This window comes from Sebastes umbrosus, chromosome 15 (assembly GCF_015220745.1).
Source record: "Sebastes umbrosus isolate fSebUmb1 chromosome 15, fSebUmb1.pri, whole genome shotgun sequence".
NCBI classification, from domain to species: Eukaryota; Metazoa; Chordata; class Actinopteri; order Perciformes; family Sebastidae; genus Sebastes; species Sebastes umbrosus.
Window position 1 is genome coordinate 11,247,243 of NC_051283.1, and position 26,266 is coordinate 11,273,508.

The 26,266-nt window shown below is 41.7% G+C and overlaps 1 protein-coding gene across 1 annotated transcript in view; it reads left to right on the top strand.

Moving 5' to 3' along the window:
• Positions 1-24,476, top strand: part of trim71 (tripartite motif containing 71, E3 ubiquitin protein ligase) — a 38,786-nt gene extending 14,310 nt beyond the window's left edge. The window contains exons 2-7 of the mRNA XM_037795170.1: positions 5,559-5,726; positions 11,026-11,160; positions 16,090-16,332; positions 16,516-17,013; positions 18,433-18,573; positions 18,816-24,476. Coding sequence (XP_037651098.1) covers positions 5,559-5,726; positions 11,026-11,160; positions 16,090-16,332; positions 16,516-17,013; positions 18,433-18,573; positions 18,816-19,388 — 1,758 coding nt within the window. The 3' untranslated portion in view covers positions 19,389-24,476. The remainder of the gene's footprint in view (positions 1-5,558; positions 5,727-11,025; positions 11,161-16,089; positions 16,333-16,515; positions 17,014-18,432; positions 18,574-18,815) is intronic.
• The last annotated feature ends 1,790 nt before the right edge of the window (positions 24,477-26,266 follow it).

The window sequence follows — 26,266 nt, forward strand, 5'->3', positions numbered from 1 at the left end:
ATACCTATTATATAACTAGCACATTAGAAAGTGAAGGTATATTATGTTACTACCATAGAATACATGTCTAATGTTCCTGTCCTTTGTGGTGCTTGTGTGTCTCTGCTACTTTGTAGTTTATAATTACCCATGAAATGATTGTACTTGAGGGCACTTTCCATCATTTATTAACATTTTTACTGTGGTGTTAAGCAGAGATTACTAGCCTAATATATTTTTCAGTACTTGGCTTGGTGGTGCACTAGCAGTATTATGCTGTGTCTCAGTTTGCGTATTTGCGTTTCCTTTTTTCAGTGCATAAGTGAGTTCACACTGAGAAATATGGCAAAATGCAGTGCACTCTGAGTACCCAGATGTTGTACTCAAAACGGTCTAAACGTTGAATGTGGAACGCTGGATACTTCTCACCCTCAACAGTTGCCATCTTTGCTACGTAGCGGAGGGGGGAGGGGCCACCAACCTATTTCAAACTTGTGAAAATGGCGGGCGCAGAAGCTGCAGCGGTTACGATTGAAACGGCGAACACCGAACTATACAAATTTAGGTTATACATGTGTGTTTTTTCACTAAGTACCACTATACTGCAGTAGGATAGAAGCCTTTATTGGGTTAATTTATCCGTCTAAATTGAATAACTGCCGATAACGATGTAATGTCCGTGGCTGACTATCACCAGCTGATGTACCGAGCTTCCGTTGAGCGCATTTGAGACAACACTACCCTGTCAAAATTTACATACTATGCAAGTAAGTACCTAGCGTGCACAGTGTACTACATGGAAGTGTCCTAACGGAAGTATCCGATTTCACACAGCGTTAGTTTATATTTGAATCTATGGCTGCAAATAACAATTATTTTCATTATTGATTTAATTTGTTGATTATTTTTAGGATATACCTGTTATGTGTTTGGTCTGTAAAATGTCAGTAAATGGTGTAAGTGCCCACCATAATTTCCCACTACCCAAGGTGACTTTTTCAAATTGCTTTGGACCACCAAAATATACTATAACATGTACAATAAAATAAAGCAGAGATCAGCAAATCTGCAAATGGATTATGAAAATTGTTGTTTCTCTTTTCTAATCGATTAATCAACTAATCGTTTCAGCTTTATTAGAATGGTTTTCAATGGAAATAAGGTGGCAGCAAAACAATAACAAAAACTCCTTCAATTCTTTTGGTGGTGTCTCTTTTGTTTATGTCGAGACATTTTCAAACACAAATACCCCGACATATACGAGTGTTTATGAGTATGAATTTACAATGAAGGAGCGTAATGGGCAGAGAGAGAGAATGAGAAACATCCGGTGCACTAATGAAATACAATAACTCACTTCCCCCAACGTAGCCGAGCCCTGCTGCTCGGAGCTTTATAGCTGCTGATGGCAGTTTGTTCCAGCCCCTCCCCAGCAGCAGAAAAACACCCAGCACACATCAAGTGTACTTCTCACTGTGTGTATGTGTTTTGTTGTGCGTTTGGCAAGTCAACATGTGCTTTAACTTGTATATTTTGTCAGTGTGCGAGGTGTTATTGTGAAAGATATATTCTATAGGTGAGTCACCTGGGCCTGAAAGCGCTCCCTCTAGGGTGTTCTCCGTGGAATTTACAAGTTACTTGGCATGACGCCACGCCTATTTCACGTCTTTTTAGGTTGTTTTTCACATTTGTGCGTCACATGCACACCAGAGTGCGTTCTTGCATGTGTGAGGTTATCCGGCGTGTCCAGTGCATGGCATTCCTGGTCTGTTCAAGTACCACATGTGTAAGGGAGCAGCTGTATTCCTGGCTCGCAAAGAATTTGGCTTGTTGTGTGTTATGCATTTTTGTCTCTCATAGGTTGAAAACAAATTTGCTGCTGCAAGCTTGTCAATGATGGGTTTTAGAGAGAGGCAGATAAAGACGAGAGGCAGGCTGAGAGGGAACAGCATCCTTCCATGAAGACCTCTGGGAAGAGCCAGTATCCTGTGTGAGTCAATAATATTGACTGGCGTTCCAAGAGACCGGTGTGTTATGTAATCCACAACCTTGCGTGCATGAGTGAGTGTGTTTCACCTCGAGGACCGCTGAGTTGTTGGTGGCACATAAGCAGCAGATAGCATTAAAGATATCTGAAGCCTGTTGCAGCTATTTGTCACAGGATCTAGTTCTGTGAAATAGGACTCCAGTGTTTTCAATAACAGGCTTCTGTTCTTCTGTTGTTTTTCATATTGCCAAGTTTCCACCTAGACAAAATGTGACTATAAACATGAGATAATACAGTCATGTTTTGTACGTCATATGTATGGTTTTGATATCATTTTATTGTGTTGGGTGCGATGGTGATGATTCAGTATGAAGGTAGGACCTCAGGAATAGTAGTAGTTAGGGATGCAACGATGCTATCATTAAATAAGATGACCCTTGCAGATGGCAGTGGCCAATGTTTTTATCTGTCGCATCAATTTTGCGCTGTCTACATATTGTGTTGGTTATTACAAATTTTAAAAAATAATCTTTTTCATGTGAAAGAAGGTTATATTTAAGGTTGTTTCATAAATGTGTATGATTGAATTAGTGCTCATTCAAATGAAATTCTGAATGACTTTAAAACAGCAGATGTCTTGTTTCCCTGGCACAAAAGAGGAATAATTAACAACAAAAACAAAATAAACAACAAAAACATAGGTATCAGCTATCGGTCAAATAGTTATTTTAAACATCGGTGTCGGTATCAGCCGAGTAGTAGTAGTAGTAGTAGTAGTAGTAGTAGTAGTAGTAGTAGTAGTAGTAGTAGTAGTAGTAGTAGTAGTAGTAGTGTTTCCAATTTAACAACATGGATCAAAAGAAAGGTCAGTTTTCATTCGAGACAACATTTAACATACAAAATTTGTGTCGCACATTTGGGAGGTAATGTACAGTATTAGATGGGAACATTTCAAGATGTAAAATATAGCTTTCTGAGATGGCTATTTTTGGGAGAATCAAAAGGTGCAACCAGAAAACATGGCATGGTTGACTGTTTTACGAATTGGTTGCTCTGGGCAACTGTTACTGCAAAGCTCTGAGTAAATTAGAAAATTTTACTACACACAACCTCCCCCACTGTTGTGTGGCAGGTTGTGTGTAATAAAACTGATTAGCATTTCTCATTAGCATCGGCCGAGGCTTAAGTCGAGTCAATTTTATTTATATAGCCCAATATCACAAATTTGCCTCAATGGGCTTTACAGTCGGTAAAGTGTAAGACATCCTCTGTCATCAGACACTTGGATTGGATAAGGAAAAACTTCCCAAAAACCTTTAACGGAAAATAAAATTGGAAGATACACTCAGGATGGGCAGACATGCTATAGATTTCGTGATGGAGATGGTTTTAAAACAAGAGCCCACCGTGTTTAGTAGCCCGAGCAACGTGGGCATTGGTGGGGAGGCTTCATTTAATGGCATCAACACATTTTGTATAAACCATGTTACACATAAACCTAGGGCTGCACCTTCTTAGCTGATTAGGTCATTTTCGACTTAGTTGACTAGGATTTTTTTAGTCGATTAGTTTTTTATGCTTTTTTTCATGCTGAATGACTTATTTCCAAGAAACTTATGAGCACATCTCTGGTATAATAACATTTAAAGCGGTGCTTTTGAGCGATTCCTTGTGGAGAAACTCAGTTTTACAGATCCGTCGATTAAATCAACTAATCGATTAGTCGACACGATCGTATGAGTGTTGCACAACTACGAATTTCTTTGGTCAAGCCCAGCCCTACATAAACCAATCGTATCCAAATTTTGCTGAAGAATCAAATTTATCAATAAGGCTTATTACAGTGATCTGATTTTAGGGTCGTGTTGGGGCTGCGGCTTTCAGTCATGTGCCAATCTGTATAGCTCCCAGTAGATGACGTAATCAACATCGCAAATGGCAAGTCAGCATTTTCACGTCAAAATCCGCTTTCTTATCACCATAAAAATGCATAGTTCATTAAACCACTCGTCATGTGATTGTCAATATCGGAACAGCTTCGTTTGATGATCCTCAGTCCTCTAGATACTGTGGGTCAATCGCTCACCAGAATCCATCCTCTCCTTGCCCCATCAATCTGCCCGTCCCTCACCCCCAACCCTCTGAGCCCTGTGTCCATCATCGTCCATCTCCACCTTCCTCCTCCACTCCTGCCCAGCTGCATTCCTCGCTTTTGTGCGTCCCGTCCCCTTGGAATTTAGGAGATGTCAATGGGGGGTGGGATAGGACAGGAGCGGTGCAGAGACTGTAGTAGAGGACAGCAGAAAGAGAGACAGCAAGAAAAGGATCCAAGAGGAGCTTAAGGAGAAGGCAGAAAGGAGGAGGAAGTCAGATAAAGGGGGAGGTGTGTGTGTGTGTGTGTGTGTGTGTGTGTGTGTGTGTGTGTGTGTGTGTGTGTGTGTGTGTGTGTGTGTGTGTGTGTGTGTGTGTGTGTGTGTGTGTGTGTGTGTGTGTGTGTGTGTGTGTGTGTGTGTGTGTGTGTGTGTGTGTGTGTGTGTGTGTGTGTCTCATTAGATTATGCTGCTCCCTGGGGGAACAGCCATTATTGATGGATTGATTGCAGGCCCCTCCCCATCCACTCAAGTCTCCAGCTATTGGAGGCCATTAATCTGGCGTCTCTTTGGGATATGATGGCCAGCGCATATTTAATTAGCCCTCCATTACAAACAATCAGCATTCAGACAGGGGGTTTAAAGCAAAGCTTAGGTTTGAGCAACAAAGGTTAAATTACATTTTTCCTTTTTATCCCGAGGGACTTTTTTTTGTCAACCATGACAGTATATTTCAATCATAGAAAAAAAAAAAACATTCAAGGGCAAATCTCAACAAGCATGAGACTGTTGCCAATGTAGTTATAGTAATAAATGGCTTTAAAAAATGTGACGTCCCTTTATGGCCCTCCTCCACAGATGTTAAAAGATTGTTCAGAATGAGTATTGATCGAGTTTTGGTGGCCTTTAAGTCCCTCTGTGCTTCTTCTGAATCTGTGTTTTGGAGGAGAGGAACTCTCTGGGGGTGTCGAGGCCGATATGAGCTTCCCTGGTAACACATGCATATGGATGACTTGTTTATCATTCGTGGTCTTTTTTTCTCATTAATTAGATTTGTGTGTGTGTTGGTGTGTGAAAGAGTGACACACTGATTGATGCATTCCTCCTGCCAGTCTCATTTGTTGACTCGCAACAGTAAAACACATTAGCTTTCATAGAGCCGAGTCGTCCTCTTGCCAGGTCATAGGAAGAGGGGAGACGATGACAGATATCTTTCTATCCGTTTTAAAAATCATTGACCATTATCACATTGCCAATGGTCAATTTCATAACAGCTCGTAATAATGAGTATTCAAAATTATTTGTCAGTTTTATTTGCATCCAATATCTCAAATTAGTAAGTTGGGCAATTTGTGACTATAGCTTTGATAAAAGTCCAATCGGATTTGTGGTCTACACCCGTTTTTTTTGTTTGTTGTACGGCCATGACAGCAGGTGCTGTTTCAGTTCGTACTATTTGCAACACAACAATGATTTGTCCATCTATCTCCCTTTTTTTCCAGGTGTTCCTGTTCTTTTGTGAATCCTGCTCGGTGCCTATCTGTAGGGAGTGCAGTGTTGGCCGTCATATGGGCCACACCTTTGTTTATCTACAAGACGCTGTACAGGACTGCAGGGCCATCACCATCCAGCTGCTGGCAGATGCACAACAGGGACGTCAGGCTGTGCAGGTGAGACAGGAACCCACAAAATACCCTAATGATTTATTCATTTGTTTGCTCGCTCTACCACTTAGAGCTGGATATAAGGCAGCAAGAGAACATGGCCAGATGTTTTTTCTAATTGCATGAAAAGAAAAATGGTCTTGTGCCATACAAGACCATTTTTCTTTCACAGGATTCAAATAGGTCAACCTGATTTTAAGTCTTCACTAAACAATGCCAAGAGCTCTCCTGCATGATTCTTCAAGATCTGACAAAAAGACAATCCTTATGAAGGTCAAACCACACAAGCCCACACTCATCCATCTCCTAGAGAGACCGAGGAGATGCTGAGGAGAGCAGCTGTGTCTCCCCTCAGCACAGAGCAACCAGGAGATGATCAGCGTGAATGTGTTTGAGAGTGTCCAGTCCTGGGCTGCTGGGAAGCCTGAGGTTAGAGGTGTCCAGCTGGCCCTGAAAGGGGGTGGGTCACATGGGGTGAGGTCTTTCGGGGGCAGGGCTGAAGGTCAAATGGGAGGAGGAGCGGGGAGGAGGATGGGGGAGGGTGGATGAGGTATTTAAAGGATTTCAGAGAAAGGAAAACTCCCCTCCTCTTTTAAAGAAGTGGAACACTTTGCCCTCCCCCTATTCACTCACTCCCCCGCCTCTTACTCTCACTCCCACAAAACACACTCACACTGTTTTCAATTACATAATTATAGATTGGGTGGCAGCAAGCCCCCTTAGATTCCAGTTTATACAGTGACGCATGCACTTTATGTCCAAAAGCACTATATGAGTTGCATGTGCTGAAGGGACTGGTTTTATATTGTGCCGAAATAATTAATTAATTTGTCTTTTGACAATTGTCCAACAATTTTGATAACCAATTAATTCCATTCAGTTATTTATCGGCTCTGTGACACCATGTGAATGATAGCATGCTAACATACTCACAATGACAACGCCAACATGCTGATTTTTAGCAGGAAATGTTTACCCTGCTCGCTCTAGCTGCGTTCCGTTCCACAGTGTACATAAACAGTATTCCCTACTCCATGTTCCCTGTTCGGGGAATGTCGGTTAAGGGACCCTCGACAATTCGGAACACCCTGCAACGTCACTAACGCAGACATCACTTCCTCTGTGCCTTAAACTGAAGTTATATCTCCCTCGTCCGCTCGGGTCCGCGTGACGTTAATTCCGTCATCAGAGGGTATACGTTAGGCTTGCGGACTTGCCGGTAAGTGGACGTCTGCACGGACACTACACTACAAGTGGTAGCGTAGCGATCTACTGCGCATGTGTGGAGCGTGATCTCCAAGCGGACAGTATAAAAATAACTACTATGCATCCGCGGTTTTCCACAGCTGTCCGTGTTCCGGATTATATTCAAGGCTTTACCCTGGTAACGTAAACACCTCGGATATCTGTTGCTATATACATACTGTATATATACAGTATATGTATATTTATGTATATATATATATGTATATATATATACATATATATATATATTGAAAATAAATAAATTTGGTGGTCGCCTCCTGGGGATCCTGAATTATTAGTTAGCTATTAATAACATTGTCGTTAAACTCTGTAATACTCAGTGAACAGCAATGTCTCCAGAGCACACTAACATTAGTTAGTCAACTAACGTTAACGCTTGTTGTAATATTGAAGGAGCCGGAACTTCAGTTTTGGTTTGGCTTGCATAGCCCTAAGCTAGCACTCCCAACGAGGCACAATGACTGATTTGGTAATCTTGCTTGTCAGCTTGCGGCGAAGTGAAGAGCTGTTCTTCAGCCCCTTCCTTAAGGCCCTGACACACCAAGAGAGTTATTTCCGCTCATGCAGGCGCAGAAGAGGCTGTAGTCTTCGCAGTGTGTTTGAGTGCAACTTTTTGGCCAAGACACAGGTGACGGGAGGCGACCTTCATCGTCGGTAGTTCTTTGGTGTGTCTGGGCCTTTATATAGTTCACAGTTCCCTTTGAACTGAGCATTTTTGTTCCCTACATTTTTTTAATCTTTCCTATCATGGCTGAATACCCTGTGCAGTCCATTTTACATCTTAGTTAACATGTTAGCATGTCGGTTACATTTGCTAATTAGCACAAAGTACATGCAGGTGTTTGGTATTGGACAAATCAAAAATGTTGACCTGATGTTAAGGGTCCACAAAAGTTGATTAACATTCATACTGAGGTGGACATGAACGTCTGTACCAACTTGTCTGTGAGTTATGTGTTGAAACCACAGCTAAAAGGGTGACCGTGATAGGTCACTCACACTAGTGTTGTCTAACGTGGCTGGAAGGTGGGGCAGCGTTATTACCTCTCCCGAAACATGAAATACTAGCTGTTCCACTGAGGTCATGTGACATACTGGCATGCACTATCTCCTCAGCAGAGCTTGACCTTTGTGTGACTGGGTCACACTTTGTACCTTAATGGATGGGCACTTATGTCACTCTGGGTGTTCCTCAAGTTCCAAGATATCACAACACGGATCGGCTCGGTTAAATGCCAGACACCCAGGCCACGTGTAGTGAACTTTAAAACCAATACCACAGCAACGCACTTATTCTTGACCAATGAGGGTCAAATCACCAGTAATTAATTTAATGAAAAGCACCTGGATCTGTGCTGCTGAGTCATCAGAAACGACGCCTACCATCTGGCAATACGTTGCGGCGTTTGGTGTGTGTTTGTCCATTTTGTCCCAGGTCACCATGGGAGTAAATGCTGACGCCAGATAATATGTAAACACACACACACACACACACGCTCCTGTCCCCTGAGGTAGGAAATTTCCGCCCACTCCACACCCATTATCTTCCCTGACCTCCGACCCTGGGCTTGTGACCTCCTCCTGGTTGGTCAGAGCTCCCTCACTCTGCAGTTTGGTTGGTCAGTTTGACACTCTTTGTGCTCCAAGCTGTGCTCTTCTGGGAATGTTGAAGGAAAAGACAGAAGATGGAGACACAGATGGAGAGTGAGATTATGAGACCAGGAAGTGTGACAAAAAGAGACTGAGCTGGAGTGAGGTGAAGAGAAAAACAGTCAGGAGAAGGAAGAAGAAGAAACACATAGAAAGGTGATGGCTTTATATTTCACCCTGCCTCCATCCTCATTATGTATTGATAACACTCCCCCGATTCTTGCAAAAATCCCTCCCTGCTGTTCCCTCTCTGGGGGCCTGATTTATTTGACCCTTCAGCTGCCCACCTCAAATGGCCAGGCGAAAGAGAAAAGGGCCCTGCTGCCAGGCTTTGTTCTTGCCGGGGTGCAGTGGGGGGCGGGCGGTATGCGTCTCAAGACAGGGGTTGCAGATCATGACCTGTAGAGGTTTAGGTGACCTTTGATCCCTGCGGCCGATATCACAAAGGAGGCCTTATCCCACCTCCCCTTCGTCTCTGTGAGGTCCGGTTCACCCTGTGACCTCCCATAAAATGCCAGAGGAAAAGCCAGATAAAACACTGCGGGGGGAAGGGAGGGAGACAAAGAGGAGAAATGTGCATTTAGCCCAAATTGTAGGTTGTAAAAGCTCAAAGTTTGTGCCATACAGTTGCTTTTCAGTGCCTGTACTTATCGAGGTGATGAAGAAACTTGGTGTCCATTTTTCATTGAACAGAAACCCAGATTCTTGTTCAGTTGGGGCTGGGCGATATGGCCAAAATCTTTTATCCCGATTTAGGTAATTTCATATCATATACGGTATCTTCATAATATAGCATGTTTTGTGGTTATTCAGTAAATTAAATATTCTATATGAAATAACCACACAGTAAAGCCTATTTTTGTATACTACGTGTGTATTAAATACTTGGAAAATGAAAGGTACTGAGTATTTTGTCATTTAAATAACTTCAAAATGAACATAAGTTTGTTTATTATAGATTGTTTATTATAATTGTTTATAATATAATTTTTTTATAGTAAGATGCCTGAGTTTTGATACCAAAACACTTTTTTTAAATACCTTAGTTTAGGAAATATAAATATATTTTAACATTTTTTTCCACATAACAAACATACCGAAATGCTTAGTGTTAAATAAAGAACTTTGCCTAATAAAATATATTCTAAAGTAATGATTCAAATGATAAAATTGAAAAATGAAGATAATTAAATTAAAGATTTAAATGATTAAATATCTGATCAAAGAATAAGTAATTTATGCAAGTGTGCAATGCTAACTTTCAAAACTTGACACTGGGGTGGGAGAAAAAATCGAGATTCTCATCTTCTAAAAACTTCCAAAAATCTATTTTTAAACCTAGATATAGCTACTGTTGTACAGTAATCCAACAATGTGTGGAATTTGATGATAAATCAAACCGAATACCAGTTTTACAGGGTTATTTTGTGTAGAATTTATTTTTGAATTTGCCTAAAAAAATAAGCCAGGCAGCATTTCTTGATTTTTTTTGTATAAGTTGAACTCGTTATTCTTGAAGTCACTGATAATTGAGAAATACTAAGTAAAACATGTTTAGTTGTGCAGGTTTAGCATGATTTAAATGTTACCTTTGTGTGTTTACATTATAGCAATCAGTTGATATAACTTTTTCAAATATAAAAACTCCATAATATTATACACACTTTACTCTGCTTTCATGCCATAATTTGCCACACCGCCTTTATTAGTGTATTAAATAGTGTTTATTAATGTAATTAGCACCCCTGTGTACTGAATCCAGAATCGATTTTTACCATCGGGAATCGTTTTGAATCGAGAATCAATATTGAATCGAATCATGAGATACTGAAAGTTTCACAGCCCTACTTAACACTTTACAATTCTTCTCAGAAGATTCATTACTGCGCTATGAGGATGAAACTGTTTTAAATGTAGAGCTTATCATTTTTGTGATGCCGACTTTGACGATCAGGACTGATAAAGGGGTTCCACCCACCCGGAAGTCGCATCATTTTGTGCAGTGTGAAGTGACTTCCTATTCCTGACCCGTGTTTCCTTTTCCTCTCTAAAGGAGCCGCCAAACGTGAGACACGAATAGATCACAAAAACTGAGCAGGTGTTTGAGCGTTCACTTGCTGCCAGGAAGACGTCACATTCAGTGTGTCCTCTCTTTTAATGTTTCCTGGTCCTCTGCATCCTGTTTCTGTATCCTATCTGAGTAATAAAACAGACCAGGTGGTGGTGTGTTTGAGCATTTAGACTTTCCTGTCCGGTCCTATGGGATACTGCAGAGTGACAGATAATCATTTGTCTTTTGCTTATTTGATCTTTGCTGTTTGTCACATAAGCTGACATGGTGTTAATGTCACATCAGTGAGATGACGTGATTGTGTTTTGTTTTCCGCAGCTAAGCATGGAGAAGGTCCAGGCCATGGCGGAGCAGGTGGAGATCAAAGCCAAGGTGGTGCAGACTGAAGTGAAGGCCCTCGTGCTCAGACACAAAAAAGCGCTGGAGGAGAGGGAGTGTGAACTACTGTGGAAGGTGAGCTCTACCTTCATGTTCATCACTATCAAGTCAAGTCTTACACTGTTTTGGTCCGAGGCCTCGAGCATTCAGGTCTATTTGGCACAATCAGACGCAGTGTTTTCTCTACTTTTCACCCAGGTGCTAATGAGATATCCTCTTGGCACCAGGACCTTCAAGTACAATACTGTTACTGTGGCATGCTCATTGCAGGAGTGTTATGATTATTCCAATGACAGTGTGTTTGTTAAATGCATTACCAACTGTGTCAGACACATTAAAAGAGCAAACGGATAGCTATTGCTTTATTTGGAGAGCTTCTGGATAGGAGGCAAAATCTATATACAATATAATCTAAGAAGAGGGGTTTTAATACAAATATAACAATCCCTACCTTATGAAAAAAATTATGAGCAAAGCCATTATCAGCAGGGAGAATATCACCTGAGCCACACTGCCTGCGTGAGCAGCGTGTGACGACTGCATCGTTGAACTGCTGCTTCTCTCACGCATGTGGTGTCCACGCTGACAGCGTTACTGCTGCTACTGCCAGCCCTTTCTTTCTACATAGAGTTTGCCTTTCATAACGGCCATTTCATTTAATTATAAATTTCATTTATATTTTAGACAGAAAAAGGTCAAGAAGTGTGTGCTTATTTGTCAGCAATAAAAATAATCCACAATTAAAAGCCGGTACTCTATTAATTTATGGAGCCGTGCAAGTCACTGCATTTTCCACAACACTATCTTGCATATATTTCAGAATAAGATTCTTGTTTTAACAAATGAGGGGATTCTGTCCACAGGAAAAAGATACTGTCATATACTGTCAAAAGATCATTTTCACTGTCTATTTTTGCTGTGAACTGCGCACAGCACGCGGAAAAAATAGGCGAGAACTCAAATCTCTAGAAGACACGCAGCCAAGCCGCGCTGCGTAAGCATGTGCGCTTTTAACGCAATTAAACTTGTTTAAGCGAAACAAAACCAAGTAGCCAGCTGTTAACTTGGCAGTTTGGCCCGCAGCCTGCGCTTCAGGAACCCTCTGCAAGGGCCTCCCAGGTTTATGGTTACCCAGAGCGGGGTTTCGGGTAAAAGAAAGAACCCTCATCCCTGAGGCCCCCACACCGCTGGCTAAACCAAATCCCTAAACCTCTGGTCATAAATAAATAGCCACATAAAAAGGAGACTGTACTACATGCATGCCATTGTACCAGGCAAGTCTGTAATACACACACATACAAACACACACAATGACAGATGGAACCTGATAGTAAAATGTGCATTAATGTACAAATGTGTTGCTTTGGGTCTGACAGAACATAACCGATGATTTACCTCAACACCCACCGGTCTACCAAACTCTTATTTCTCCTCTCCTCCTGAGAGCAGGCTCAGTGACATAGTAAAAACTGGCCTGGGTCTCACTCCCTCAGATCTTACATCTCTTGTGTGTGTGTGTGTGTCTGTGTGTGTTTGTGTGCAGGTCAAAGTGTCACAAAGGAGGTTTTCACTTACCCGTGTTCCCTCTTTAATCCTTATTACACCACTACAGGACTCATACACACACACACACACACACACACACACACACACACACACACACACACACACACACACACACACAGTCTTTCCCTTTTTTTTCTTGCAAACTGGCTGACTGTTACCCATGTTTTATGAATGCCGATGCTTTGCCTGTACTCTGTAAGTGTGTGACTAAGCGTTGAGACAGCTTTGCAATGTTCAGTTTGGGTCTGTGTATAGTGTTGCTAAGAGAAATGTTGTTGACAACCTGGAGGCAGATGATAAATAGTATATATTTGTCCTCTGGTGCTTGTAGAGCTGGTAGGAGGCTGTCTTGCCGCAGGTTAACTACTTATTTTGTTGTAGGTGTGTATGTGTTTTTGTGTGGTGGAGGGGTGTATAGACTCGTTAAATAGGGCTGAAACTATTAGTTTTGTTTGGACTGTTGATCAAACAAAACAAGTCATTTCACAGGCGCAGTTTAAACTTTAGGTGAATGTACGTGTTGTACAACACAGAGAGTTCTAATGTATTGGGATGCTGTGTGTCGCTTACATATTACACCGTGTCCTAACGGAGTGTGACGCAAGCGAGCGTCCGCAGCAACAAAATTAGTTTGATTGCATTGTTTTCTACTTGAATGGCCGTGAGCGATGCTGCGCAGTGTGATGCCGTTTTGAGCTGAACTTTTGTCAGACGCCCCGTTTCTATCTATTCCCGTCGCTCGCTTTGAGCGCCGCAATGGACGAGGAACGGCTGATGAAATTGAAGTTGAAATGAGGAGTTATCTATAAGATACCTCCTCATTTTCACTGCAAAAACGTAAAGTAAATAAAAAGACCACAAATCTATCTTCTTATCTTTGTTGGATTCATATTCTGTCAATAACAACACACACCATAGGCCTATTATTCATTATTACAAAAAAAATATTAGTTCTGTGTTATTTATCAAAAATATAGATATCACTCCATGCATTCTTTTTTGTTGCTACAGCCATTAGGGGGTTCAGCGAGCCCCAACACAAACTGCGCCTGTGAGTAATTTGAAGATCTGAGGAATTGTGTATTTTCAGACTTGTAGTTGTCTGAACTATTGATGAATCAACGCAATGATAATGGAAATCTTGGTAATCGCAAATTGAGCCGTACAACTCCTGAATCATACAAGATATTGGAACGTACTCAGCTAGCACTTCCAGTACTGCGAGCCAGTGTGACAGCCACCTGTGCTGTCAGTGTTTTGAAGAAAACAGAAATTGTCTGGGCAACAGTGTCTCAGCACTGTGGCTGTGAACTAGATTAATGGCTGTGAGAGATGACAGGTAAAACACTATATGACGTGACTCACAGGTAAAACGACTTGAGGGCTCTGAGTCTGGGTGTGTCTTGTATACGTTGTGAATGTGCAGCACAGGAGTTGTGCGAGCATGTGAGGTTGTAACCAGGGTTGGAAATTAACTTTTTTTGCCACTGTGGCAGGTGGATTCCAAAATCTACCGACCACTCGATACATTACCATTGTCTTTTTTACTGGTGAGTGAAGCAAATCAAGCAGCCACTTGCATATTTTACCAGCATTTGGCTGGTGGCTGGTGCTAATATCCAACCCGCATTGTAACTTACAAGTAGTTGTTACATCAAAGTCTCTTTGTCTGTCTGGTTTTTGCTCTGTAACTCTGTGAAATACATACCAACTTTGCCTATTTTCCACTGATCAAAGCTGTCTATCCATTAGAAAGCCTAACTTGAGTCATTGTCCTTGGTGACTATAAAGTGTAACTCGAGTCTCACAGATGCAAATTGGAGTTCCACTTATGCCAAGCATTCACAAAAGAGCCCTCTCTTGTGGACTCTTTGTATCTTTCAGAGTCCCTCCCTACTATCAGAAGTCCTTCTAACCATAAAGGCTATTGTGTTATACTCTTTTTGTTAGGTGACAGTTAAGTAAGAGCCCAGTCTTTGCTTCTCAGGTTCTACCACCCTCTTTAATGCTTTATCCTCCCCGACTGTACTGTAGCTTCTCACGGTAACAGAGATGTGTCGTGGTTAAGTGACGGTTTCATTTTTTTTTTCACAATGAGCTGAATAAATCACCCCAGTAATACTTTGAGTGCCCTTTTTTTGAGTTTTGTCAGTCCCAGACCCTGGTATCTCTTTGAGCAGTATACTAGTTTGTATGCAGTATGTCAGTCATTGAGTCTGTTAATACTTATTACACAGAAATAAATGTCATGTAAAGAAATGGAAGTTTATGACTTCATAACGAGTCATTTACATTTGTCAATTGTCTACAATTTGAGTTTACCACTGGAATCAGTAATGCACTATTTCTCCTCCATGCCAACAACCTTAAGTCCACTTCAAATGCATTTTATAATATATCTTGTAACTACCTCTGCTACCTCACGTCTCTTCACGCTTCCAGACTGGTTAATATTGACTCACTCAGTGGTTTTCAAAGTGGGGTTTGGGGACCCCCAGGGGTACTTGAAGGGGTTCCAGTGGTCCCCAGCAAAAAGGGGATTACTTTTTAACTATAATTCCATCCATTAGTACCACAATGACAGAATATCATGTGCAGTAGTACTTTTTAGTACTTTTTCCAATATCATTTCCAATAATACTCACAATATTACTTTTGTATTTTAGTTTACTTATTTTACTAAATGTATCTTACTTTTATCTTATCTTATCTTATGATTATTTTGGTCATGGGTTTCATACACTTTCCCTAATAAGACATCTAAAAGCAAACATCCTCTCAAATGGGGGACCCTGGGACAAAATCTTATCCAGTGGGGGTCCGTGGTTTAATTTGTGTCAGTTTAGGGGTCCTTGACGTGAAAACGTTTCACTCACTGAGAGCCCACCCAATCAGAATTGTATGCAGGCAACTAGCTGCACGTCACCCACATCTTCGTCTTCTTTTTCCTTAATATGTGACAGGCTTGGCATGATCAGCACATTGCTGCCATCCTGTGGGCAGACTCGCTGGTAACAGTCGGTGGTATGGCGTTACCAGGAGACTTCATTCAGCTTTACTATTAAAATAAAATAAAGTCAAAGTGGAGGAACTGGTTGCAAACGAGGGTAACCTCAACTCAAAAAGTGATCTAAATCTGGGTAACCATTAATGCAGAGCCCTTACAAGTTATTAAATCAACCACAGAGGGAAGTCTGAAACCTTATTTTATTGTGTGTTATTGTATATTGCTCATATAGTTATGTCACCACAGCAACTGGAAAACCTTATTAAATACAAAAATGTATGTCCGTGTTTTGGCTGCCAACATTACCTGATTTAAATATCATATTTTACAATGTAAAACATAATAATGCCTCTTTCATGTGCATTATATGCAGTTTGAACAATAAAATCCCCTGTGGTGATGGTAAACATTCTGGTTCTGCCTCCTTTCAGGTGGAGAAGATCCGTCAGGTGAAGGCCAAGTCTCTGTACCTGCAGGTAGAGAAACTGCACCAGAGTTTGACCAAGTTGGACAGCACCATCGCTGCCGTCAGCCAGGTGCTCGATGAGGGCCGCCACCTCGACGTGCTGCTGGCCAGGGAGCGAATGCTCACCCAGATCCACGAACTCAAGGCGTTGAGGGGCCTGCTGCAGGCGCAAGAGGATGACCGCTTCATGTTCACTCCTCCAGACCAGGTACATCATGGATCATTAACAAGTTTGGATGTGGTTTAACATTATGAAAGCATCGCTACGTTGACCAAGCCTGATGTAATATAAAGTAGTTGTAGGAGAGGTGCTATGGCTAGTTAACCTTGGGGATCATTTACAAAGTAAACCTTTAAAACACACAAATGTATTCCCTCGTGGTTCCCACAGGCTCTGTGCATAGCCATCCAGTCCATGGGCCTCATCAGCAGCGGAGCCTTTGCCCCGGTCACCAAAGCCCATGGCGAGGGTCTAAAAAGTGCGCTTCGTGGCAAGCCCGCCTCCTTCTCCGTGATCGGATATGACCATGACGGCGAGCCACGTCTTTCCGGCGGGGACACGGTGTCTGCAATAGTCATGTCCGTCCCAGATGGCAACCTGTCTGCAGCGGAGGTGACGGACCACCAGAACGGCCAGTACACCGTCAATTACCTGCCTAAATGTGAGGGGGAGCACCTGGTGTCGGTGTTGGTGTGCAACCAGCACATCCAGGGCAGCCCCTTCAAGGTGATCGTGAAGTCAGGGCGGAGCTACGGCTCCCTCGGCACCCAGGTGTCGGCCTTCGGGAGCGAGGGGGAGGGAGACGGTCAGCTGTGTCGTCCCTGGGGCATCAGCGTGGACAAGGAGGGATACGTGGTGGTGGCCGATCGCAGCAACAACCGCATACAGGTAGAGAACCTTCTTCAATCTCTTTCTCTCTGAAATCACCCTGACACAAGTATGGTGAGTTGGTTGTTATAAAACTTAGTTCTCTGTACTTGGCCAGTTTCACACATCGTTATTTACAGCACTTAAGGAAATGACAAATGTGGGTAAAGCAAATATAAAGAAATTAGGGCTGTCAATAGATTAAAATATTTAATTGTGATTAATCGTAAATTAATCAAACATTTTTCATCTGTTCAAAATGTACCTTAAAGGGAGATTTGTCAAGTATTTAATACTCTTATCAACATGGGAGTGGGTAAATATGCTGCTTTATGCAAATGTATATATATATTTATTATTGGAAATCAAATATTGTCCAGAAACCCTCACAGGTACTACATTTAGCATAAAAAATATGCTCAAATCATAACATGGCAAACTGCAGCCCAACAGGTAATAACAGCTGTAAGTGTGTCAGTGTGCTGACTTGACTATGACTTGCCCCAAAACTGCATGTGATTATCATAAAGTGGGCATGTCTGTAAAGGGGAGACTCGTTGGTACCCATATAAACCATTTTCATTCACATATCTTGAGGTCAGAGGTCTAGGGACCCCTTTGAAAATGGCCATGCCAGTTTTTCCTCACCAAAATTTTGCGGAAGTTGCATTAATGCGTTAAAGAAATTAATCAATTTCATTAATTAAAAATCTAAACGGATAAGCGTTAACACGTTATTATCGCTTTAACTTTCACAGCCCTTAAAGAAATTACCCTTAAAAAAACTTTAATTCTGCATCAAGGGCTTTCTTTTTCCACCTTCAACCACAGTCCCGTCTCTTCTTAACACCCCAGATATCTGAACTTAAATTGCATTTAGAGTGGTTGTATGTAATTAATCATCCACTCATTATTCACTCACCAGTTAATACTAACTTCACACTGTGGATTTTTGTGCTGAAATGTTTACATAGCAGAGAGTCTGCTAGGCAAACTTTGTGTTTGAATGTTGGAAAGTGCCCTTCTTCCCTCTTTATACACACACACACACACACACACACACACACACACACACACACACACACTTGCATACACCATTGTCACTGTGATGTCTCGTCACTAAAAGGTTTTTTTTCAGTGATGAAAAACTAAAAATAGCATTGTATTTAATAAAACAAATTTTAAGGAAGGCTCTAAAAATGTACCAAATACTCGTGTGCTTGAGTGGTTCTCACATGTGTGTATTGCTGGTGAAGGCATGTATGTACATTAGAGTGCTTGCAGAAAGTCAAGCGGAGAGTTTTAATCTAAAGTCTGTAAAAACTAAACAAAAAGTTTGATCATCGCATCGAACATGCAGGTTAATGTGAGAGAGCTTTACAGGAGAGTTGGTACATAGTGGAATCCATAAGCAGCGTTTTTTTATCCTTCCCTCTCCAGATATTCAAGCCTTGCGGTGCCTTCCACCATAAGTTTGGCTCTCTGGGTTCTCGACCTGGTCAGTTTGATCGTCCGGCAGGGGTTGCATGTGACAGTCAGAGACGAATCATTGTGGCTGATAAGGACAATCACCGTGTGCAGGTAGGAAAACCAACACATCTCTGCTTATTGATTTTGTATAATTGCTGGAATTTATTCACATGTGGATGGTAAAGTCCAAAAGCCACAGGAAAAGTTACACGAGAAAGAATTGTTTAAATGAAAAAAGCATGTTAGCTTATGAAAATTTGTAAACCCATATACACATATGTAAACACGTAGCTCCTCGTGCTTACTCTCTACTGCTACATGTTGGGCCTGAAGACATTTGCTTTGTCTGACAGGTGTTTACTTTCGAGGGCCAGTTCCTGCTGAAGTTTGGGGAAAAGGGTACTAAGAATGGGCAGTTCAACTATCCCTGGGATGTGGCTGTCAACTCTGAGGGTAAGATCCTGGTCTCAGACACCAGGAACCACCGCGTGCAGCTCTTCGGCCCCGACGGCTCTTTCCTCAACAAGTACGGCTTCGAGGGGGCCCTGTGGAAACACTTTGACTCTCCCAGAGGCGTGGCCTTTAACCACGAAGACCACCTGGTGGTGACCGACTTCAACAACCACAGGCTCTTGGTCATCCGGCCGGACTGCCAGTCGGCTCGCTTCCTGGGCTCCGAGGGCACCGGGAACGGGCAGTTCCTGCGGCCCCAGGGCGTCGCCGTGGACCAGGAGAACCGCATCATCGTGGCCGACTCCCGCAACCACCGAGTCCAAGTATTCGAGCCCAACGGAAACTTCTTATGCAAATTTGGCACACAGGGGAGTGGCTTCGGACAGATGGATCGCCCCTCCGGCGTGGCCGTGACGCCTGACGGAGTCATTGTGGTGGTTGACTTTGGAAATAATCGCATCCTCAAGTTCTAAAAAAAAAAAAAAAAAAAAAAAAAAAAAGTTTATTTTTGCATTCTCTCCCTCTGTTTGGCCTTTTAGCAGTTTTCTTGATGAAGGAAATGGAGGTGAGAGAATGAATCAACAGACACAACAGGAGCACAGAGAGGATTGAGAGCATGCTGAAGTGAAGGGAAATTAAAACTCTAGATTGTTTTCACTTACATTGCTATATTCCCAATCAGATATCTGTGGTTTGTATGACAAAGGGGACCTCTACAAATTGATAATCAGTAGAAAAAAAAGCCATATTTCTCTTCCTCAGTCTCAGCTGCTCTCAATTCTCTCTGTAAGCTCTCCTTAAGTATCCAACTCAGGGATTTTTTCACTTTTCTTGAAATCTTGTACCCTCTGCTCCATACCTACCTCATTTAGCTCTTTACGAATGTACTCATAGTCACTGAGCAGAGGTTTTAGTCCGTGAAGTTTTACAAAGAAGAAAAGCCTACCTCTATACTTTGTTATTTAAGAGAGACAAAAAAAAAAGAGAATAGACTGTTCAGTTGATATTTGCACAGGATTAAAGAAATTCTTGCCGTGCATTTTGAAATATGAGTTAAAGTGAACCTCCTGAATGTTGTTGCTGAGACAATACTCAGACCGCTGTAGAGGCTGCATGATTTATTCTCATCAGAGGGCTTCGCTCAGAGAGGAAACTAGGGGTACAGTAGTGTCCTTTTTCATGTTTTTAGGCTAGTTAGTTTCTCGCGTATGCATCAACCCTTGTCTCTTTGTGGCTCCGTGGAGTTTGTAGTGTCATGATAGCTTAAGAAGAGAGTGCGAAGCGATGCCAAACTAGATAGAATCAAAATTAGCTCAGGTCACGGTAGCTAGGACTGATTTAAAAATGATCAGTACTTTTCAGCCTCTCCCTCTAGCTTTACTGGCTGAATCGATAAATTTCATTGTTGAGGAAATCATCTCCAAAATGATCCCTAAAATAAGTAATAAATAAGTAATCCAAAGTGTTTGATCATCCATACACCCCCAGCCCCCAAATCCTGTCTCATAAGACTGGATGAATGACAACCTGTGTCGCCACTATCCAGTCCGTCGCATGAACAACTAAAGATGCAAAGACGAGTATGCAAGGAGAGCAGCGTCTCCTCCAAAAGGGGAGGACCCACCAAAGGGTTTTGGTGATGAATTTTTCCAAGATCTGGATCTATTAGCGATCCTAACGTAGAGATTTAATCATTTAATTGAATGACATCTTTTTTGATGAGGCATGCTGTGTGACAAAAGCCTCACACCTAATTTGGCTGTCCAGAGGACATTAATGGCATCAAATGACAGGCCTAACATTACAATCCTTTGGATTTAGATTGTGGCTCCTGGGGCCGGGGATTTAGTCCCAACGAGAGGGTGTCATCACGAAGCCCTGCCCTATTTATTGATGCTCGGAGTTGAGGAGACGTCTCCAGATTGACAAGTAGATCAATTCCTCTAAAGACGGAGGTCTATACACCGACTACTGGAGTCAACCAAAGTTAGAATCTCTGCACAATGGCCAACTGTAGATTTGGCGATTTAAAAGAACCCCCTTTAAACACATTTTCTTGAATAATCATTGTTGCTGGGACGTCTGAAGTTCATAAAAACGCATGGATTTGAGTTCATAGCACTGTCCATGTTTAGAAAAATAAAGTGGTGTCACAGTTTATTGTGCATGTCACATCCTGCTATGACCTGTTGCTATGTGTGAGGCAGGTTTTGAATGAAGATCCTCTTCGCCTGTCTGCAGAGATGTTAGTGTAGAGAACAGAAGATACCCGCCACCAAAGAGAACCCCTTTCTTCCCCTTCGCATTTATCAGCCCACCAAACCACGCCTTTAGTTTGATCATTATTATGAAACGGCCCATAGGCTCAAAGTAGCGTCTCAGATTAGCCTTCGTATCCCAATCTAATTACCATAGAAACTACTAACTCTTTGTGGTGAAAGCATTGTGGGGTTTTGAATCCCCCTTGCCCTTTTGTTCAATCTGTGTCCCACTGGAAGCACTAGACAATTACGGTTCTGTTAGCCACTTCCTTAGCCTAGCATCGAATCTTGGGACCCGTGAAAAGATCCACCGACCGGCTCTCGCCTCTGAGGCGAGGGGCCCGTCCGCACATGATCAGGATTTTACACCGTCATATCTCAGATGCCTCAACGGTCGCTTTCTCGTATACCTCGACTCCTGAATACCTCAAGTATGTCCCTCATAGCTACTGTGCATTTAAACATTCTAATACCTCAACTTGTTACACATTCTGAATACCTCATTTTTACTCTTTTATTTAAGCATACCTTATGCATTACAAATATACCTCATTCTTTTGAATCTTCTTGTGTTACAGTGCAGTACATGTCCCATCGCTCTAGGACCAAAGATCACGGTACTGTCTCGAGTTGAAATAAGAAATTTGTGTTATGGTTCATCGCTCCATCTCGCAACCCTGAGCAGCTTTTGGTTTGTTTGAATCTACTGTAAAATGTCTGGTGAACTATGCCTTTATTTTGTCATCAAGAAACCAAATATTTCAGATGAAAGCATTGTGCCAAAATGATCTGTGAGAGTTCTGTGCCAAAAGGGGTTGGCATTGGGACCACGCTGTTGTCGACGACAAATGTCACTGGACCATTATATCATAGATACACATGTTGAATCGGAGCACTCGGGGATAAATCCTCTCTCTCTGATTGGATGCACTTAAGAGGGCTGGGCCCAATTTATCTTTACCTCATAATGATGATGCAGATTCCACTTGTACTTTGCTACTGTGTGCAAAGGATGAGGGCAAGAGGATGTGGGCTCTTTTAAAGAGTTAAGAACTTCACAAATCCGCCTTTTAACGCACAAGAATTACCTCTAATTTCAGCACAATTTACCAATATTTCAGTGTGGATTTATTGACGCTGGACCTCGAGTCCAACATTCTGTGGCGGTTTAAACAAACACATCAGAATATCACGCATGACGCGTGACAACAGCTTGGTTTATTATTTAAGTGGAGCTATTAGCACATTGATGGCGAGCCAGTTTCGATTCCACAGACCCAGCTGCTTTGAACTCAACACCTAGTTTCACCAACACGATTGTTTTTTGCTTTTCAGTATTAATCTGTGAAATGTTCATTCATGTTGCATCAGTTTTTTTGTTTTTTTTTCAATTAAAATTGCAGAATTCTATCTATAAGATCCTTAGGTTTTCACTCTTAAAAGAGGGGAAACGTATTTTAAACATTTTTATTTGTTTTTTTCATTTTGTTGCATGCTTTAAAAAGTCCTTGTATTATATTGACGTCTCTCAGATAGGTGTTGAAAAACTCAAGACGGGGTGGGTAGCTGATTATTGGGATGGTTTTACCAAAATATATACCCAAAGATGTGTATGTGTGTGTTAGGATTGCGTTGGATGGGATTAACCTTTGACCTTTGCGATTGTATTTCCTGTTCTCAAGAGGCTCTGCAGAGCACAACCTGTTCAGCCGGCCAAGCCTCGACTCCTGAGAAACAATAGAGGCAGAGCTTTCAGATAAAGGCTGGTGTGCCCCTCGACCATTAGTGCTTAATTTACTTTAACTCCCTCTAGTATGCATAATATGGGTAGACGTATTAACATATAGTCCTTTCGCTCAAACTTTAGGAAGCTGCAAAAGCGTAGATTTACCTTCCCGACAATTATGAATCCATAAGGCGGGCCATTTTGTGTTTGACCTAGTAATGGGAACTCTCGCTGTCATGTGAGAAGCAGCTGGGTTTCTCCAGCACAAACTAGCAATCAGCTTCCTTCCTTGTCTTTATAAGAATCCAGGGAGTGTGGTGATGGCTGCTGAGCACGTGATCGGTTGACTGCACTCCTGTTCGGTGTTTTTTTTTTTTTTTGTTTTTTTTATTGGGCCCCTGTGGTTATTTTTGTCCACCATATTATTGCTGGCCTCTCAACGGCTTTAAGAGAGAAAAAGCAAAGCTGCACCAGGTGACGTGTGCAAGGTCGTAGACCTCATTTTAATGATTGTATACTCTAAAGACAGAAAGACAAAAAAAAGGTTGGAAAATTTAGAAAGGAAAAAAAATAAAACTCAGGTAGTTCTCAGCAGCCCTGCCCTGCAGGTGTCTCATTGAAACGTGTCCCCGTAGTGATGATGTAGTGACTTTTCCCCCTCTGTTATGACCTCTCAGTACTAGTCTGATTCTTTTTTTGTGTGCCCATTTACATATTATAAAACAAATTATTTCTAAATCTGAAATGCTTTCGATAAGTTTCCCCGATTATAATTTTTTTTTTTTTTTTTTTGCCAATGTTTTTCTTTTACAAAATGTACAAATACTTCACACCACTTGATGTCCATTGGCCCTTTTAGAATGTATTTTGTGAAGAAAAGGGTTAAATGGCATCTTGTTGATGCTCACTCACGCTACAACCAGCTGCTGCTAAGACAGAACACAGTGCATTGTTCTCTAAACAGTTACCGCTAAATGTTCCACACCAGCAATACTTCAAGTATGAGGTGGAATCATGTGGTTATCGTGGAACATGCGGCACCGCGTTCATTCATAAAACCAGCTTTAAACGTCAGCCTCGCCCACATGGGAGGCGTCCAAATCTCTTGTTTGCATTGTGTCCTGTTCTCCCAGCGGCCGGTTGTTTGTGGAGTGGATATTGTGTTTGTGCGCTGCATCTGTGTTGTGTAAGCAGAAATCCACTGAATGTATCCTCCTAACAGTCCACGAGGCAGGGCGAGCCAGCGTGGCCAGCTGAGTTCAGATGGTTGCTGCTGGCGCTTCCTCTTCCAGGCCGTTGTGTGTGTGTGTGTTTATCAGTCAAACCTCGTACGTACGTGTGTGTGTGTTGACAAGCACACCTTCCCCTCCCTCTTAACACACTCACACATCCTGCTGAGTTTAAGTGCAGATGTCAGGTCTTCAGTCTAAATACGGTAGAGGAGACTATAATATATTGGCCACCTGCTGCTCTCTCTGTACTCTGTGGACTTTAAACATTTCCTATGCAGTTTTTTTTTTGTTTGTTTTTTTGTTTACACTTAAATAAAGCTGTATTTCTTTGACTTCAAAAAACCTGTGACTCTTTCTTTGACTCTTAAATGGCATAAAATCTATTTATTGTTGTGACCGTTTCACTCAGATGACGCCAGGAAATCTATTGTGTTTAGTGCTGCCTTCACTCACTGTATTGATTCGATTTATTTAAAGGAACAGTGTGTAACGCTTAGGGGGATCTATCTATTTATCTATCTGCAATATGTAAGGTATAATGTGCAGCGAGCCGGTCATTGTTGTGAAATAAAACCCGCTAGCTGTACATTATCCAGCTTATTACACGGCTACTTATTTAAGAAATCAATAATTTGACACAAAAATGGACCACCATAATCTGACATCAGACTCTTAGAATGAGCCATTTATATCTACATGCGAGCGGGTCCTCTTCACAGAGCCGGCCGCCATGTTTCTACAGTAGCCCAGAATAGACAAACCAAACACTGGCTCTAGATAGGACCCTTCACGTTTCAGGGTCCGCCACCTTAGGCGAAGTTTATCTATTCATTTTGATTGGGGGGTAGTGTGTTTGTGCAGCGGCCTGCGGCGGAAAAAAAGAAACAGAATCAACTTTTGGAGAAACGCAACCCGACTGCAGCCTTCATTTTCCTACAGGCTTGGCACGCGGGAGAAGTTTCAGTTGGTTACAATCTGCAACCTCACCGCTAGATACAACCATATCCTACACACTGCACCTTTAACAGGACATTAAAAAATTTTTTTTTTTTAAAAGATAGTCGTTATCCTGTGAAAAAAAAGTCTAACACAGATAAGAAAGACAATATTTAACTAAAAATCAACTCCAATAAGACTAAACCTTAACTAAATACCAGTTATAGGATTATCTATAGGTTTTAAATACTGAAAGTGAGTACACAACTTCTTCACAGTACACAAGGAATTAATCTTCCTCAGTCAGGTTCTTTTCCCAGAGGGGACATATCAGTGTCTCATAGTTTTTTTGTTTTGCATAGTGTTTGTTTGTATAATTCACACAGTAAACTGTAACACTTTCTCGAAGCGGGAAAACAAACACACCCTGTGTTACTTAAACTCAAACTGGTTTGGACGGTCTGGACAGCGACTGGTTTCACTGGGGGAAGGAAGAGAGTGCTACTGGTGTTATAAAGTAATGCTACCTATGCTTTGTTACTACAGCTAGTAATAATATCTTCCACAACTGTGTCAAAAGACAGCCATATTAGAGGTTGAAGCAACAATAAAGAAACTGGAATTTTTTTTTTCTGCATTGAAGTCACAGATCCATAGTCAGCGTTCCTCAACCCCCACTGGACAATTTTGGGAAGACTGGGAATGGAAAAAACATGAACCAGTGCAACGTCATAAGACACTCGGGGTGAACCAATCAAAACCTGAAAAACGTCAAATAAAATTGTAATAATAAACCATTCTTGGCTTGCGGTATATTAATCAAAATGTATTTAGGAAATTTGATTATTTGATTAAAATTGTGTATTTGCTTTAGTGGTTGATTATACTGTAGATTACAGAGGTGGTTTTCCTCCTATTACAACATGGATTTTTGTAAGGCTTTTCAAAAGACTAAACAAAAACACATGACCTCATGTACATATTCTACACAGCTGCATCATGGGATGTCATCCCCCCCTAGTGGAGATGACGGGAAGAAAGCAAGAAAATGGATTCCTCGTGGCTTCTTCAGAGAGGTCAGAGGTCAAATGGATAATAGATCTGTGATCTATTATCAATGAAAGTAGATAGTAAACATTAGTAATCATCCACAAATTAGTTGCGCCTTGCTGATGATCTTAATAGACATGTTTCAT